Source organism: Podarcis gaigeae (assembly GCF_964106915.1).
Source record: "Podarcis gaigeae genome assembly, chromosome: 15".
Classification (NCBI taxonomy): Eukaryota; Metazoa; Chordata; class Lepidosauria; order Squamata; family Lacertidae; genus Podarcis; species Podarcis gaigeae.
The window spans coordinates 12,311,961-12,325,817 of record NC_139692.1 but is presented as its reverse complement, the minus strand read 5'-3'; the positions used below and the strand labels follow the sequence as shown (position 1 = coordinate 12,325,817).

Sequence of the window (13,857 nt, the reverse complement as noted above, 5' to 3'; positions counted from 1 at the left end):
TGCCTTTGAAAGCCTTTCAAAAGCTGCTTCAGAAGAGCGACTGTCAGCAACACTATGGAAGGTTTTCTAGGACCAAGGGAAACCTGCTAAGCTCCCTTGTTATTTTTGCTACTACCAGGAAGTGCAAAGTTGTTATTATAATCTTGTTATATTTATAGAACTGAAAAGTTGTTTCTTTATACATTGTTATATTTGCTATTATGTTTTCATTTCATTATGTTATTAAGAAATGGTTCTTGCAAAGGTTGATGTTGAGATGTCTCCATGTTTTCTTTGTCATAAGGTTCTATTTATAAATATATAAGCTGATGATAAACTGGAAGTTGAGGAATGAGGAAACTAAAGATGTTATGAGAAAATGGGACCGAGACCTATATGATTGAATTGGAGAAATGGAAAGAGCTCTGGACAAAAAACTTAAAATTTACAGCCTGCTACTTAATAAGGGAAAATTTCATGAAAATGAAATACAGGTGGTATCTAACCCCTGTTAAGTTGACTAAAATAAACAAATCTCACAACAATAATTGTTGGAGGTGTAAAAACCAAATAGGAACTTTTTATCACATGTGGTGGTCGTGCCCAGAGATAAAAAAAATTCTGGGACATGACTTACGAGGAAATAAAAAAGTTATTGAAAATCACATTCTGCAAAAAAGTGGAAGCATTCCTTTTGGGAATCATGACAATCAATATCCCTAAAGATAAAATAAGATTATTCCTTTATGCGACATTGGTGGCAAGGGTCTTGGTGGCTAAATATTGGAAAGAAAATCATATACCCACCAAAAAAGAATGGTTATGCAAGCTGACCGAGTACTTGGAACTCACGAAGCTAACAGATGTATTAAGACACAAATCTAATACAATAATTAAGAAAGAATGAGATCATTTAAACAACTACCTGATGAATTAAGGTTCAGCACCTAAGATCTGGTTGTGCCTAGAATAACACTGCAAAAGCAATAGTGTCCTGATACCAAGATGAGGAACCAGTGGAAATACAGGAAAGTATCTTTACTAAGAACAATGAACTGTTGTGGTATTGGCGGAAGTATTTATTTGTGGTTTTGTAGGTAGCTTTGTATGTAGTTCTCTGTGTTTTAATTTAAGAATCTGTTTGTAAAATATTAGTCTAACAATGAGTGATTTACTGTTATCCTACACACACACACACACACACACACACACACACACACTTTTTTCTCCTTTTCTTCTCTTTTATACTTCTTTCTTTTTTCTTCTTCTATATTATAATTTTACTTTTCCTTATTAATTTTTGATTTTATTTACTTAATCTGTTTGACAACTGTAAGTTTTGTTCTAATTGTTTGTGTATGCAACATAATTCAATAATAAAAAAGAAAGAACTTTTTGTATGAAAATGAAAGAAGGAAGGAAGGGTAGCAGCCTAAGCTGGTCCCACTGAACTCACTAAGTGAGCATGCACAGGACTGCACTCTTAGTCTGGATCCAACCCTAGGTTTCTAAGATCATTGCCTGTATTTGAGTTTCTTCCTGATGCTCTGTTTTGCCCCTTGCTGCTTCTCTTACCATGAGTTCTCCGATGCTTCCCAGAGCTGATACGAGAGCTTGTCTGGCTGCCCTGGCTGCTCCAGTCTGCTGAAAAGCTAGATGGCTGCGTGGGAGTGCTGTGTGCTTGTTGTAGCTCTGGAAGAGATAAAGACATTGACATGTGGAAGTCAGATCAGCCTTGATTCTCATTTCAACTAACAAAGGAGATAATTGTGGCACGCTATATCGTCTTCTTTCTCGATAAGAAGTGCCACTTTCAATTTTTAAAATTGTTTTAGGCATCTGAGCCTGTAGTAGTTCCCATCCAAAATTTTCTTTCAATCCTTTTGTTAGTGCATTTGTATTGTTGCAATGACTGGACAACCATCTTTCGCTAGGGAGATTGCATGTTAATGGATCAAAATGACTGGTTGATGATTTATCGGTGGGGGCTGATGGTTGGGAGATCTTTGTGTGTGGAAAAAACTGCATTTTTACTGAAGACTTAAGGCGGTTTCAGAAGTGTGGTGTGTGTTTTTTAACTTAATACCAGTGCTTTTTTAAAAGAAAGGAAGGAAGGAAGGAAGGAAGGAAGGAAGGAAGGAAGGAAGGAAGGAAGGTAGGTGCAGGTACAGTAAATGTCACACTTTTATCTCCCAGAAAAAAACACTGTTTATTACAAAAAAGAGGATATGTGTTTGCATAAAATTGGCACATGCCAATGTAATATGTATAGAAGCAAATTTAGAAATAATAATAATAATAAAATTTTATTTATATCCCGCCCTCCCCAGCCGAAGTCGGGCTCAGAGCGGCTAACAGGAGTAAAATAATACAACATTTTAAAATCATTTCATTATAAAATCAGTTCAAATCAAATTAATGACAACCATTGGGCTAGTGTTCTGTGCCTTGGCCAAAGGCCTGGTGGAACAGCTCTGTCTTGCAGGCCCTACGGAAAGATGTCAAGTCCCACAGGGCCCCAGTTTCTTGTGACAGAGCGGTCCACCAGATTGGAACCACAGCCGAAAAAGCCCTGGCTCTGGTTGAGGCCAGACTAACCTCCCTGTGGCCCGGGACCTCCAATATGTTTTTGTTTGAAGATCGTAAGGTCCTTGGTGGGACATACTAGGAGAGGCAGTCCCGTAGGTATGAAATAATAACTGTCAGTTGCCTGCCCTGGAGCTACCTGGTGACAGGCACTTTTGCGGCCCCTGCTATCTCTTATTACAGCTCCTTATCTCGGAAAACCTCTCTAATAGAAAAGGGATGGGGAGCCTGTGGCCCTTCCAAATGATGTAGGTCTACAACTCCCATCATCCACCATGACCATTGGCCATACTGGCTGGGGCTGATGGGAATCGGAGTCCCACGACATCTGGAGGGCCAAAGGTTCCCCATCTTTGTAACAGAGGATGTAGGAACAGACGGCAGGGCCGGCTCAGGACATTTTACTGCTTGCGGCAAAAGTGTGGCTTGCAAAAATCTATCATTTGCCCGATAATAAATGTTGGAGATGTAAATAAAATGAAGGTACATTCTTTCACCTTTGGTGGACGTGCCCAAGGATTAAGGTTTTCTGGGAAATGATATATAATGAAATGAAAAAGGTATTTAAATATACCTTCCTGAAGAAACCAGAGGCCTTTCTCCTGGGCATGGTCGACCAATTGGTATCAAAGAAGGACAGAACTTTCTTTATGTATGCTACAACAGCAGCAAGAATACTCATCGCAAAGTATTGGAAGACACAGGATCTACCCACTCTGGAAGAATGGCAGATGAAGATGATAGACTATATGGGACTAGCAGAAATGACCGGCAGAATCCGTGACCAGGGAAGAGAGACGGCGGAAGAAGATTGGAAGAAATTTAAGGATTATCTTAGGAAACATTGCAAAATTAATGAATGTTAGAAGGATATCGGATAGAAATTAAGTGGTTTCTAGCTGCAATGTTTTAAGAGAATAGGGAAAAAAGGTTTAGAAGCAGGTTAAAACTTTTTGATAAGGATTTGCTGAATTAACAATTTGAATTGGAATACAAAAAAGGGAGGTATGAGGAGGTCTGGGAAACAAGTCAATGGAAAGTAAGTTGTGGAAATTTTGTGTGTTTTTAAATTATTATTATGTTTGTATTTTTGGTTTTTTTGGTTTTTTCTTTTTTCTTTTTCTTTTTGTATTAATATTGAAAACTTTAATAAATATCTTTTTTTTAAAAAAGTGAAAATGCTGCCCACCTCCGGCTGCCACTGGTTCTCCACCCTAGTGCCCCCCGATGTTGCCACTGATGACAATGACTCCTCTGCTGTGCCCTGCACCCCCCCACCTCTGCTGCCTGAGGTGGCCCAGGGATGCCCCAGCATGCTGAAGGTAAAGGTAAAGGGACCCCTGACCATTAGGTCCAGTCGTGACCGACTCTAGGGTTGCGGTGCTCATCTCACTTTATTGGCCAAGGGAGCTGGTATACAGCTTCCAGGTCATGTGGCCCACATGACTAAGCCGCTTCTGGTGAAACAGAGCAGCACACGGAAACGCCGTTTACCTTCCTGCCACAGTGGTACCTATTTATCTACTTGCACTTTGACGTGCTTTCGAACTGCTAGGTTGGCAGGAGCTGGGACCGAGCAACAGGAGCTCACCCTGTCATGGGGATTCGAAACACCGACCTTCTGATCGGCAAGTCCTAGGCCCTGTGGTTTAACCCACAGCACTGCCCGCGACCCTATGCTGAAGGTAGGGGAGAAAAAAGGGGGCTGGAGAGGAGGCCAGTTGATGGACCAGTGATGTATGAGGAAGGGGCCTTCAGTGCACATTGAAACCTTCCAGTGAACTAGCGATGTTTTTTCATAATTGGTTCTGGAGGCACAAGGCCTGATTTGAATGCAAAGGCCAAAGTTGTGGAGGACCACACGGATACCGAGCGATGGGGGTGCCCCTCAGAGCTGCCAGGCTTGTTTCCCAGCAACCCCACCCACCTCGTCCTCAGCAGAGAAGGCCACCGTCTCTGCATCGCTCCCGGCAATTAGCAGCTTCAGCAAGCAAATTAGGTTTTCTATTAGATTCCGCGAAAGTCACGGCATTCAATTTGTACCTGAACTTTGCAGATGATTCAATTAGGGCCTCCTGAGAACCTCAGCCTCCCTGGAGGGAGGGCAGGGAGATGCTGGCATCATGTAGAGGAGGGGCTGAGCTAAGGCTGTTCCCCCACCCCCAGGAATCCGTATGACATTTAGAGGTGGACAAATCCCTTATCTCAAGACTCAGGACATTGGAAGCAGCCTTATTCTGACGTTTGGTCTCTCTAGTCAGGGATGGGGAAATCTGTGGTCCTCCAGATGTCATTGGATTCCTACTCCCAACATCCTTGACCATTGGCTATGCTGGCTGGAGATAATGGGAGCGGGAGTCAAAAACTTCTGGGGGGCCCAGACTGGGAAGATCTGTTCTATGGCAATACAGTGGTACCTTGGTTTAAGAACAGCCCTGTTTATGAACAATTCGGCTTACAAACTCTGCAAAACCAGACATTGTGTCCTGGTTTGTGAACTTTACCTCGATCTAAGAATGGAATCCGAACAGTAGAAGGGCACCAGTGGCAAGAGGCCTCATTAGGGAAAGTGCACCTCGGTTTAAGAACGGTTTCGGTTTAAGAATGGACTTCCGGAATGGATTAAGTTTGTAAACCGAGGTACCACTGGACTCCTGATGCTCATGATTGTGGCTACCATTGCCAAATCAGGGAGTTCCCATGAGGAGCAACCCTATGCAAGTCTAGGCATGTCTGCTCAGATGTGACCCCCATGGAATTCAGTGTATTCAGGGAGTCTATATAGGATGGTAGCCGAAGTTCGAAAGCTGAGATGGGGAAAAGGAATCGGGGGTGGGGGTGGGAATTGTACTCCAACAACATTGCCAGGGCAGAAGACAAGTTCTCTTTCCCTGGGCTCTACTGAGAAACATTAACAATGGGTAGAGTGGGAAGAATGTGGAGTGGGCCAATATGCAAAATTCAGAAAGGAGTCAGCATGCCAGGGGACTGGGGGGGGGGCAGCTTACATACACACCCTTTCCCCTCTCTGCAGTTCATTCATCACACATTCACAAAGCCCAGCCTTAAACCTTTAAAACTATCATTACTATTTGATTCATATATTGCCCTTGACCAAAACATCCCAGGTGTAGAACATTAAGAACACATTTTCAACTGCTTTTTCAAGTCTCTCTGTGTGTGTTTTAAAAAAAATGTTTTTAACTGTTTTTGTGTGTGTTTTTTGTGGTGGTGGTATTTGGCTACTTCTGTTTATATTTTGATTGTGTATTTTGTGTTTTTATGTTGTAATTTTATCTTGTGAACCACCCTGAGACCTGCAGGTGGCATATGATGATGATGATGATGATGATGATGATGATTATGTTTTTTTTAATCTAAAAATGTTTAGAGGTACTCTCATTCTCCTACTCATATTGAAATACTTCTCCTCAATGAGGCAAAACTTAGATTCACAAAATGGTATGCGTACCCCCAGGAAAAAAAGCACTGATAATAATAATAAAATAACAACAACAATAATAATATGGAGCAATAATAATAATAATAATAATAATAATAATAATAATAATAATAATTTATTATTTATACCACTCTGGGCGGCTTCCCAAAAAAATAATATAAACATAATTAAAAGCATAATGACAGTAAGGTAAAGGTAAAGGGACCTCTGACCATTAGGTCCAGTCGTGGACAACTCTGGGGTTGCGGCGCTCATCTCGCTTTATTGGCCGAGGGAGCCGGCGTACAGCTTCCAGGTCATGTGGCCAGCATGACTAAGCCGCTTCTGGCGAACCAGAGCAGCGCACAGAAACACCATTTACCTTCCCACTGGAGCGGTACCTATTTATCTACTTGCACTTTGACGTTCTTTCAAACTGCTAGGTTGCAGGAGCAGGGACCAAGCAACAGGAACTCACCCTGTTGCAGGGATTTGAACTGCTGACCTTCTGACCGGCAAGTTCTAGGCTCTGTGGTTTAACCCACAGCGCCACCCTACACTAACTAAACAGATTGTAACCTAAGCTTTTGTGCACCAGAATCCACTTGAGATACATGCTGTGATCATAGGTGCCAGATATCCATCGATCTATATTTTGGATGTAAAGAGCAGGGTGTCCAAAAGGGCATGAGATGCAAGGAGAGACAATGTTAACACTCCACAGACCCAGTAACACTTTGTGCACAGTGCAGTCGGCTCAAGTTCCATCAAAACTCTGCTCTTAATAAAGACTAGTGATCTTTAAGGTGCCACAACTCATTTTCACATTTGCTGCCGCGGAGCTCCCCCTCTGGAGTGAAAATATTGATAGCTAGAGACCTACTGTCGGTGGTTATTTAAAGCCACTATCTCAGATTCAGCCCTCCTTACGTCTCTGCACCCTTCGGGTTTCCCGCTGCCACAGATGTGATGCCTTTCTCTATGTCATCCCTGCGTCTAACTCCCTAAATAATCTTATGGTCTCTACAAGACACCCTCTCCACAGGGAAATTCGTTTCAGGCAGTAAACCTGAAATTAACATTAGCGGAACAGCTTTGCAGTAAAATAAACTGCCGAGAGAACTTGTAGATTTTTGTTCCTTGGAAGAAAAGGTTTCTGCTAGGGATGTGGGACTACGGCTCCATGGTAGACCATTACCCTTGAATGTAGAAGGTCCCCAGTTCCTTCCCAGGCATCTCCAAGCAGCTCTGGGAGAGATACCTGTCTGAAATCCTAGAGAGCTGCTGCCAATCAGTGTCTAACCTGCCATTCTCCAGACGTCATTGGAATCCAACTTTCATTAATGCCAGCCAGCCCAGCCAATGGTTTAGGACAGGCATAAGCAACCATGGCCCTCCAGATGTTTGGGGACCACAACTCCCATGATCCCTAGCTAACAGGACCAGTGGTCAGGGATGATGGGAATTGTAGTCCCAAAACATTTGGAGGGCTGAGGTTGCCTATGCCTGGCTTAGGAGGATGGGAGGTGTCATCCAGACCTACACTGGCTCCCAGTACATTTCCGAGCACAATTCTAAGTGTTGGTGCTGACCTTGAAAGCCCTAACCAGCCTCGGTCCAGTATACCTGAAGGAGCATCTCCACCCCCATCGTTCTGCCCGGACACTGAGGTCCAGCGCCGACGGCCTTATGGCGGTTCCCTCGCTGCGAGAAGCCAAGTTACAGGGAACCAGGCAGAGGGCCTTCTCGGTAGTGGCACCCGTCTTGTGGAATGCCCTCCCACCAGATGTCAAAGAGAATAACAACTACCAGACTTTTAGAAGACATCTAAAGGCAGCCCTGTTTAGGGCAGCTTTTAATGTTTCATAGACTATTGTATTTTAATATTCTGTTGGAAGCCGCCCAGAGTGGCAGGGGAAACGCAGCCAGATGGATGGGGTATAAATAACAAAATTCTTATTCTTCTTCTTATATTATTACACAACAAATTGTACAGGCTCATAGGTTAGCTGTCTCTGGTGTAGACAACAGTGAAGAGGATGGCTCAATGGTCAGACTAGGTATAAGGCAGCTTCCTATGTGGCCTAGGACTTCCTCCAGGACCAGGGGTCCAGTTAAGTAACCTACTGCTTCTCTTTCATCCAGAAAGAGATGGGGCTCTTGCAACTTTTAACAGCTGCATGCCACAATTAATCAGGCAAAGCTGTCCTAGCAGGCAGATGCAGTGAAGGTCCTCCTTCATGTGCCTCCTCCTCAAGAGGTCCAGAGGGTGGCAACACGAGAATGGGCCTTCTCTGCAATGGCTCCCCATCTGTGGAATGCTCTCCCCAGGGAAGTTCACCTGGCGCCTTCATTATACACCTTTGGGTGCCAGGCAAAAACGTTCCTTTTTAACCAGGCCTTTAGTTGATCTGTTTGACATCCTATACCCTTTTAAAAGGGACGCGGGTGGCGCTGTGGGTTAAACCACAGAGCCTAGGACTTGCCAATCAGAAGGTCGGCGGTTCGAATCCCCATGACGGGGTGAGTTCCTGTTGCTCGGTCCCTGCTCCTGCCAACCTAGCAGTTCGAAGGCAACCTAGCAGTTTGAAGTAGATAAATAGGTACCACTCCTGCAGGAAGGTAAACAGCGTTTCCGTGCGCTGCTCTGGTTCGCCAGAAGTGGCTTAGTCATGCTGGCCACATGACCTGGAAGCTGTACGCCGGCTCCCTCGGCCAATAAAGCGAGATGAGCGCTGCAACCCAGTGCCACAACTGGACCTAATGGTCAGGGGTCCCTTTACCTTTTTACCCTTTTAAAATGTGGCTCTTTTCGGGGGGGGGGAGCATGTTATTTGTTGGTTTTATTCTGATTATATATGTTGTGATCTTTTCTGTGAACCGCCCTGAGATCTCCAGGTATAGGGTGGTATATAAATAAGAGTAAGAATAAGAATAAGAATAAGAATAAGAATAGGAAGAAGCATCATCTGCCAAACTACTAATGGTGATGCAGCTGTTCAAGGCACAAGAGTTCTGCCAGAAAAAAATAGGCAACCTTACTTTCACAACTCTTTATATATTATGATATCATAGGCAACTCCCAGACAAGAGAGAGAGAGAGATATGATGATGATGATGATGATGATGATGATGATGTCTTACCTTTCTTGCTATTTTTATCCCAGGATCCCTGAGGTATAAGATTTGGAGATAGGGAGCCCTTTGCCATCCGTGGCCCTTGACGTGCTGCTCCCCTAGTACTGGCCAGCCAGGGGTTCGGGCTGTAGTGGGGCATGAACATCTGGTCCCCATTTTGTACCAGTTCCATGGCATGCAGGCTGGGGCTGGGAAGGTGAGGTGGTGGGGCATTGTAGAAAGTTTTCAGGTCCTTCACGGGAAGATCTACATAGAGTGCCCCATATAGGCTGCTGCTCCTACTATCAGCCACCAAAGGAACAGTTTGGATACGGGAACCTTGGCTCTGCTTGTCGAAGGATGCTGCTGTGGGGTGGGGGGCAAGGAAAATACAAAAAGGAGGGGCCAGTCACAGATGGAGCAACCTACTTAGTTCATAGCCGTTTTGCATGTGTTGATTCATAAGTCCATTTTGCCCCTTTACTGCAATTATCTGATTATTTTTTTAAAAGGGAATCTACAAAAAGATCATATTTAAATATGTATACTTAAATGTCCTTAAATGCATTTTTAAATGTCTCTCATAGTATGCATTTCCAAAAGTTTATTTTATCCTTATAGTACACATTTTACCGTATTGCCCTGAATATAAGCCATACCCGTAAATAAGTCGCACCTTTAAAATTTGGGGGTGGGGGGAGTCAATACCTGAATATAAGCCGCTCCCTCAAAATTGGGTTACAGGTTGAAAATCGCTGTGGTTGGTAGAATTGTGATTCCGAGCCAATTTAAGCCTTTGATCTTGCAAGCCCGCAAAAGTTACCGTACAATCGCTAAAATTGCAAATCGCTGTTCAGTTGAATACAATTCCTCAGTTGCTCACACCCATAAATGACAAACGAATGGTCTCAAATCAGCAATAAAACATTTTTTGTTCCATATTACCATATGTCTGTTTCAGCAGCGATATCGTAAAAGTCGATTTTTGTAAGGTCGCGAATTTATGTTGCACAATTTGGGCGGAAAGTGAGGCTTATATTCAGGCCAATACGGTATATGCATTTGATAGGTACCTCAAAATTCAGAGACGTGCAAAATCCAAATAACTCTAGAATGCATGGGTGGGCAGGTTCCCGGAGACAAGACTGAAGCTACCTTGGCTCCTTCTCCAGCCCTGATTCTTCCAGTATGGCTGCTGAAATATGCCATGGTTTTTCTCAGTGTGTCATCCAAATCAGGGATCATGGTTTGTTTCACTCCAGAAAAACCATGATCTGTAACCATGCCTTGTTCCTTGGTTTACAATACATGGTTTGTCTTTTGTAAGATTCCCAGCTCAGACAACATGCTAAGCCAAACCATGGTTAAGAACAGCAGTAGTGCAGCAGGAAGAGGGTCAGGGGAGGAACCAATTCAAGGAACCTTGCATTCACATGTCTGCACTAAGCTCACATTGCATGCAAACCAGCTCATTGAACGAATGAATGAAATAATACTGTTGTCAGTGGATGAAGGTGGCAATGAGCTAAGAGTGGAGGTTTGCAAGGACCCCTTTGCTTCTTTCAACAATAATATAATTCTTATGGCTGCAGATCAATAAAATTAAATACAGAAATAAAACATACGGCTTGTTAAAACAATTGAAAACAGATGGGGTACTATTATACTTTCTCCCCATCTCTCAAGCCAACAGACAATTTCTCCTGATCTGTATTTTTTTTTTTACAACCTTCCCAGCAGCATACGAGTGAGCATCCCTTAAGCAGATGGAGACCAGATCTTCCGATCTTCCTGGGAGAGTGCTTAATAAAAGGAGAATCATCCACTCTCTCTACACTCCCTATACAGATTTCAGTACAGAAGAACAGGGTCAACAGGTCCTATTGCTTCAACTCCACACAAATGAAACTGTTCATAAACCCAAGGCTTGGTGAATCGTCCACTTAACAGTGCAAAAGGCAACTCGCTGAAATGAGCAAGGATATTTTTTTTTTTTTTTTTTAATAAATTTTTATTAGGGGTTTTTACAAAATAAAGTACAAAAATAAACAACCTTTCTTTTATCTCAACAGAGTTTCATGACTTCTTTGGACTTCCTCACATCTCCCGCTGCCATTTTCATCATCATAAATTTTTCCCAGCAATTTATCATCTAATTTGCAAATTTTATAACCACTTATTTAAATATAATCCTCTGTAAATTAGTTTCCCTTAATCTCACTTTACATCCCATTTCGATCCGATTTTGTGGTGGCCAATTATTTATGATCAAACATCCTACTTAACTTTCCACCAAATCACAATATTTTTGTAAATAAATCTTAAATTTCCTCCAATCTTCTTCCACCCTCTCTTCTCCCAGGTCTCGAATTCTGCCAGTCATCTCAGCCAGTTGCATATAGTCCATCAGCTGCATCTGCCATTCTTCCAGAGTGGGTAGATCTTGAGTTTTCCACTTCTTGGCGATAAGTATCCTTGCTGCTGCTGTTGCGTACAAAAAGAATGTTCGGTCCTTCTTTGGCACCATCTGGCCGACAATGCCCAGGAGGAAGGCCTCTGGTTTCTTAAGGAAGGTATACTTAAATACCTTTTTCAGCTCATTATATATCATTTCCCAGAAGACCTTCACCCTGGGACAAGTCCACCAGAGGTGAAAGAATGTTCCTTCATTTTCCTTACATTTCCAACATTTGTTGTCTGGCACATGGCATATTTTGGCTAGTTTAACTGGGGTCATGTACCACCTATATATCATTTTCATTACATTTTCCTTCAGAGCATTACATGCCGTGAAGTTCATCCCCGTGGTCCACAACCTTTCCCAATCCTCAAACATAATATTATGCCCAATATCCTGTGCCCACTTTATCATGGCCGACTTAACCATTTCATCTTGTGTATTCCATTTCAACAGCAAGTTATACATTCTTGAAAGTACTTTAGTCTTAGGTTCTAACAATTCTGTTTCCAACTTCGATTTCTCCACCTGGAATCCTAACTTTTTATCCTTTTTAAAAATTTCTTGAATCTGAGCGTAATGTAACCAGTCTCGCACTTTGTCTTTCATTTTTTCCAAACTCTGCAATTTCCAATTGTTGCCCTCTTTCTCTATTATTTCCCAATATTTCGGCCATTTGGCCTCCATATTGGGTCTTTTTCAGGCCTTAGCCTCCAGAGGTGATAGCCATCTTGGAGTTTTATTTTCCAATAGGTCTTTGTATTTTGTCCAGACATTAAACACTGCTTTCCTGACAATATGGTTCTTAAAGGCCTTATTGATCTTAACTTTATCATACCATAAGTATGCATGCCAGCCAAATGCATTGTTAAAACCTTCTAAATCTAACACATCAGTGTCCTCTAGAAGTAGCCAGTCTTTTAGCCAGCAGAAAGCTGCGGCTTCATAGTACAACCTTAAGTCTGGCAGGGCAAAGCCCCCTCTTTCTTTCGCATCAGTTAATATCTTAAACTTAATTCTGGGCTTTTTGCCCTGCCAGACAAATTTAGAAATATCTCTCTGCCACTTCCTGAAGCACTCCGTCTTATCCACAATTTGCAATGTTTGAAATAAAAACAACATCTTAGGCAATACATTCATCTTAATAGCAGCAATTCGGCCTAACAAAGAAAGCTTCAATTTTGACCAACTGTCCAAGTCTCTCTTAATTTCAGACCAACATTTTTCATAATTATCCTTAAATAGACTCAGATTTTTTGCTGTTATGTTTACCCCTAGGTACTTTACTTTTTTAACCACAGCTAGTTCTGTTTCTCTCTGAAACCGTTCTGACTCTGCATCTGTCAAGTTTTTTCCCAACACCTTAGTTTTCTGTTTGTTTAGTTTAAAGCCCGCTACCCGACCAAAGTCCTGAATCAATTGTAACACTCTTTTTGTACTAGATTCTGGCTCTTGCAATGTCAAAACAAGGTCATCTGCAAAAGCTTTAAGTTTATATTGTTTCACTCCGATCTGAATCCCTTGCACCAACCCTCTAATCAAGTTCAAGAGCACCTCCAGGACAGAAATGAACAGCAAGGGGGAAATCGGGCAGCCTTGTCGTGTCCCTTTTTCAATCTTAAACTCTTCTGTAACCACATTGTTAACTATCAGTTTTGCCTTTTGTTCTGAATAAATCGCGTCAATCCCATTTTCAAAACCCCGCCCCACTCCCATTTCTTTTAAATTCCCCTTCATAAATTTCCAAGAAATATTATCGAAGGCCTTCTCCGCGTCTATAAAAATTAGAACTGCTTTCGTGTTAATATTTGTTTGCAAAAGTTCCAAAATGTCAATAATGTTCCTTGTATTAGCAAATAAATGTCTTCCTGGGAGAAAGCCTGCCTGGTCTTTATGAATTATCTCATTTAAAACTCTTTTGAGTCTTCCTGCCAAAACGTCAGCAAATATTTTGTAATCCACATTTAAAAGGGAAATGGGGCGGTAGTTCTTAAGTTGTGTCTTTTCAGTTTCTGATTTTGGTATCAATGTGATGAAAGCTTCCTTCCACGATTCAGGCGCCTTCTTTCCCTCCATAATTTCATTGCTGACCTCCATCAATGGTTGAATCAAATAGTCACTTAATGTCTTATAGTACTTGGAGGTCAAGCCATCTGGCCCTGGAGACTTGCCCAACTTCATATTCTGAATGGCCTGTTCTATCTCTAGTCGTGTTATTTTACTATTCAGGAGTGATCTATTTTCTTGTGATAGTTTTTTAAGTCCATTTTTCTCC

The 13,857-nt window shown here is 42.3% G+C and overlaps 1 protein-coding gene across 10 annotated transcripts in view; it reads right to left on the bottom strand.

Annotated features, from left to right (window-relative positions):
* Nucleotides 1-13,857, bottom strand: part of ROBO4 (roundabout guidance receptor 4) — a 106,123-nt gene that overhangs the window by 42,281 nt on the left and 49,985 nt on the right. For 5 of the 10 annotated variants that reach the window (XM_083713455.1, XM_083713448.1, XM_083713446.1 and 2 more), the window contains exons 14-15: nucleotides 9,152-9,490; nucleotides 1,555-1,671 (exon numbers count right to left, since the gene is read on the bottom strand). In XM_083713455.1, the coding sequence (XP_083569581.1) occupies nucleotides 1,555-1,671; nucleotides 9,152-9,490 (456 nt within the window). The remainder of the gene's footprint in view (nucleotides 1-1,554; nucleotides 1,672-9,151; nucleotides 9,491-13,857) is intronic. The other 5 variants (XM_083713449.1, XM_083713452.1, XM_083713453.1 and 2 more) reach the window with 1 other exon arrangement.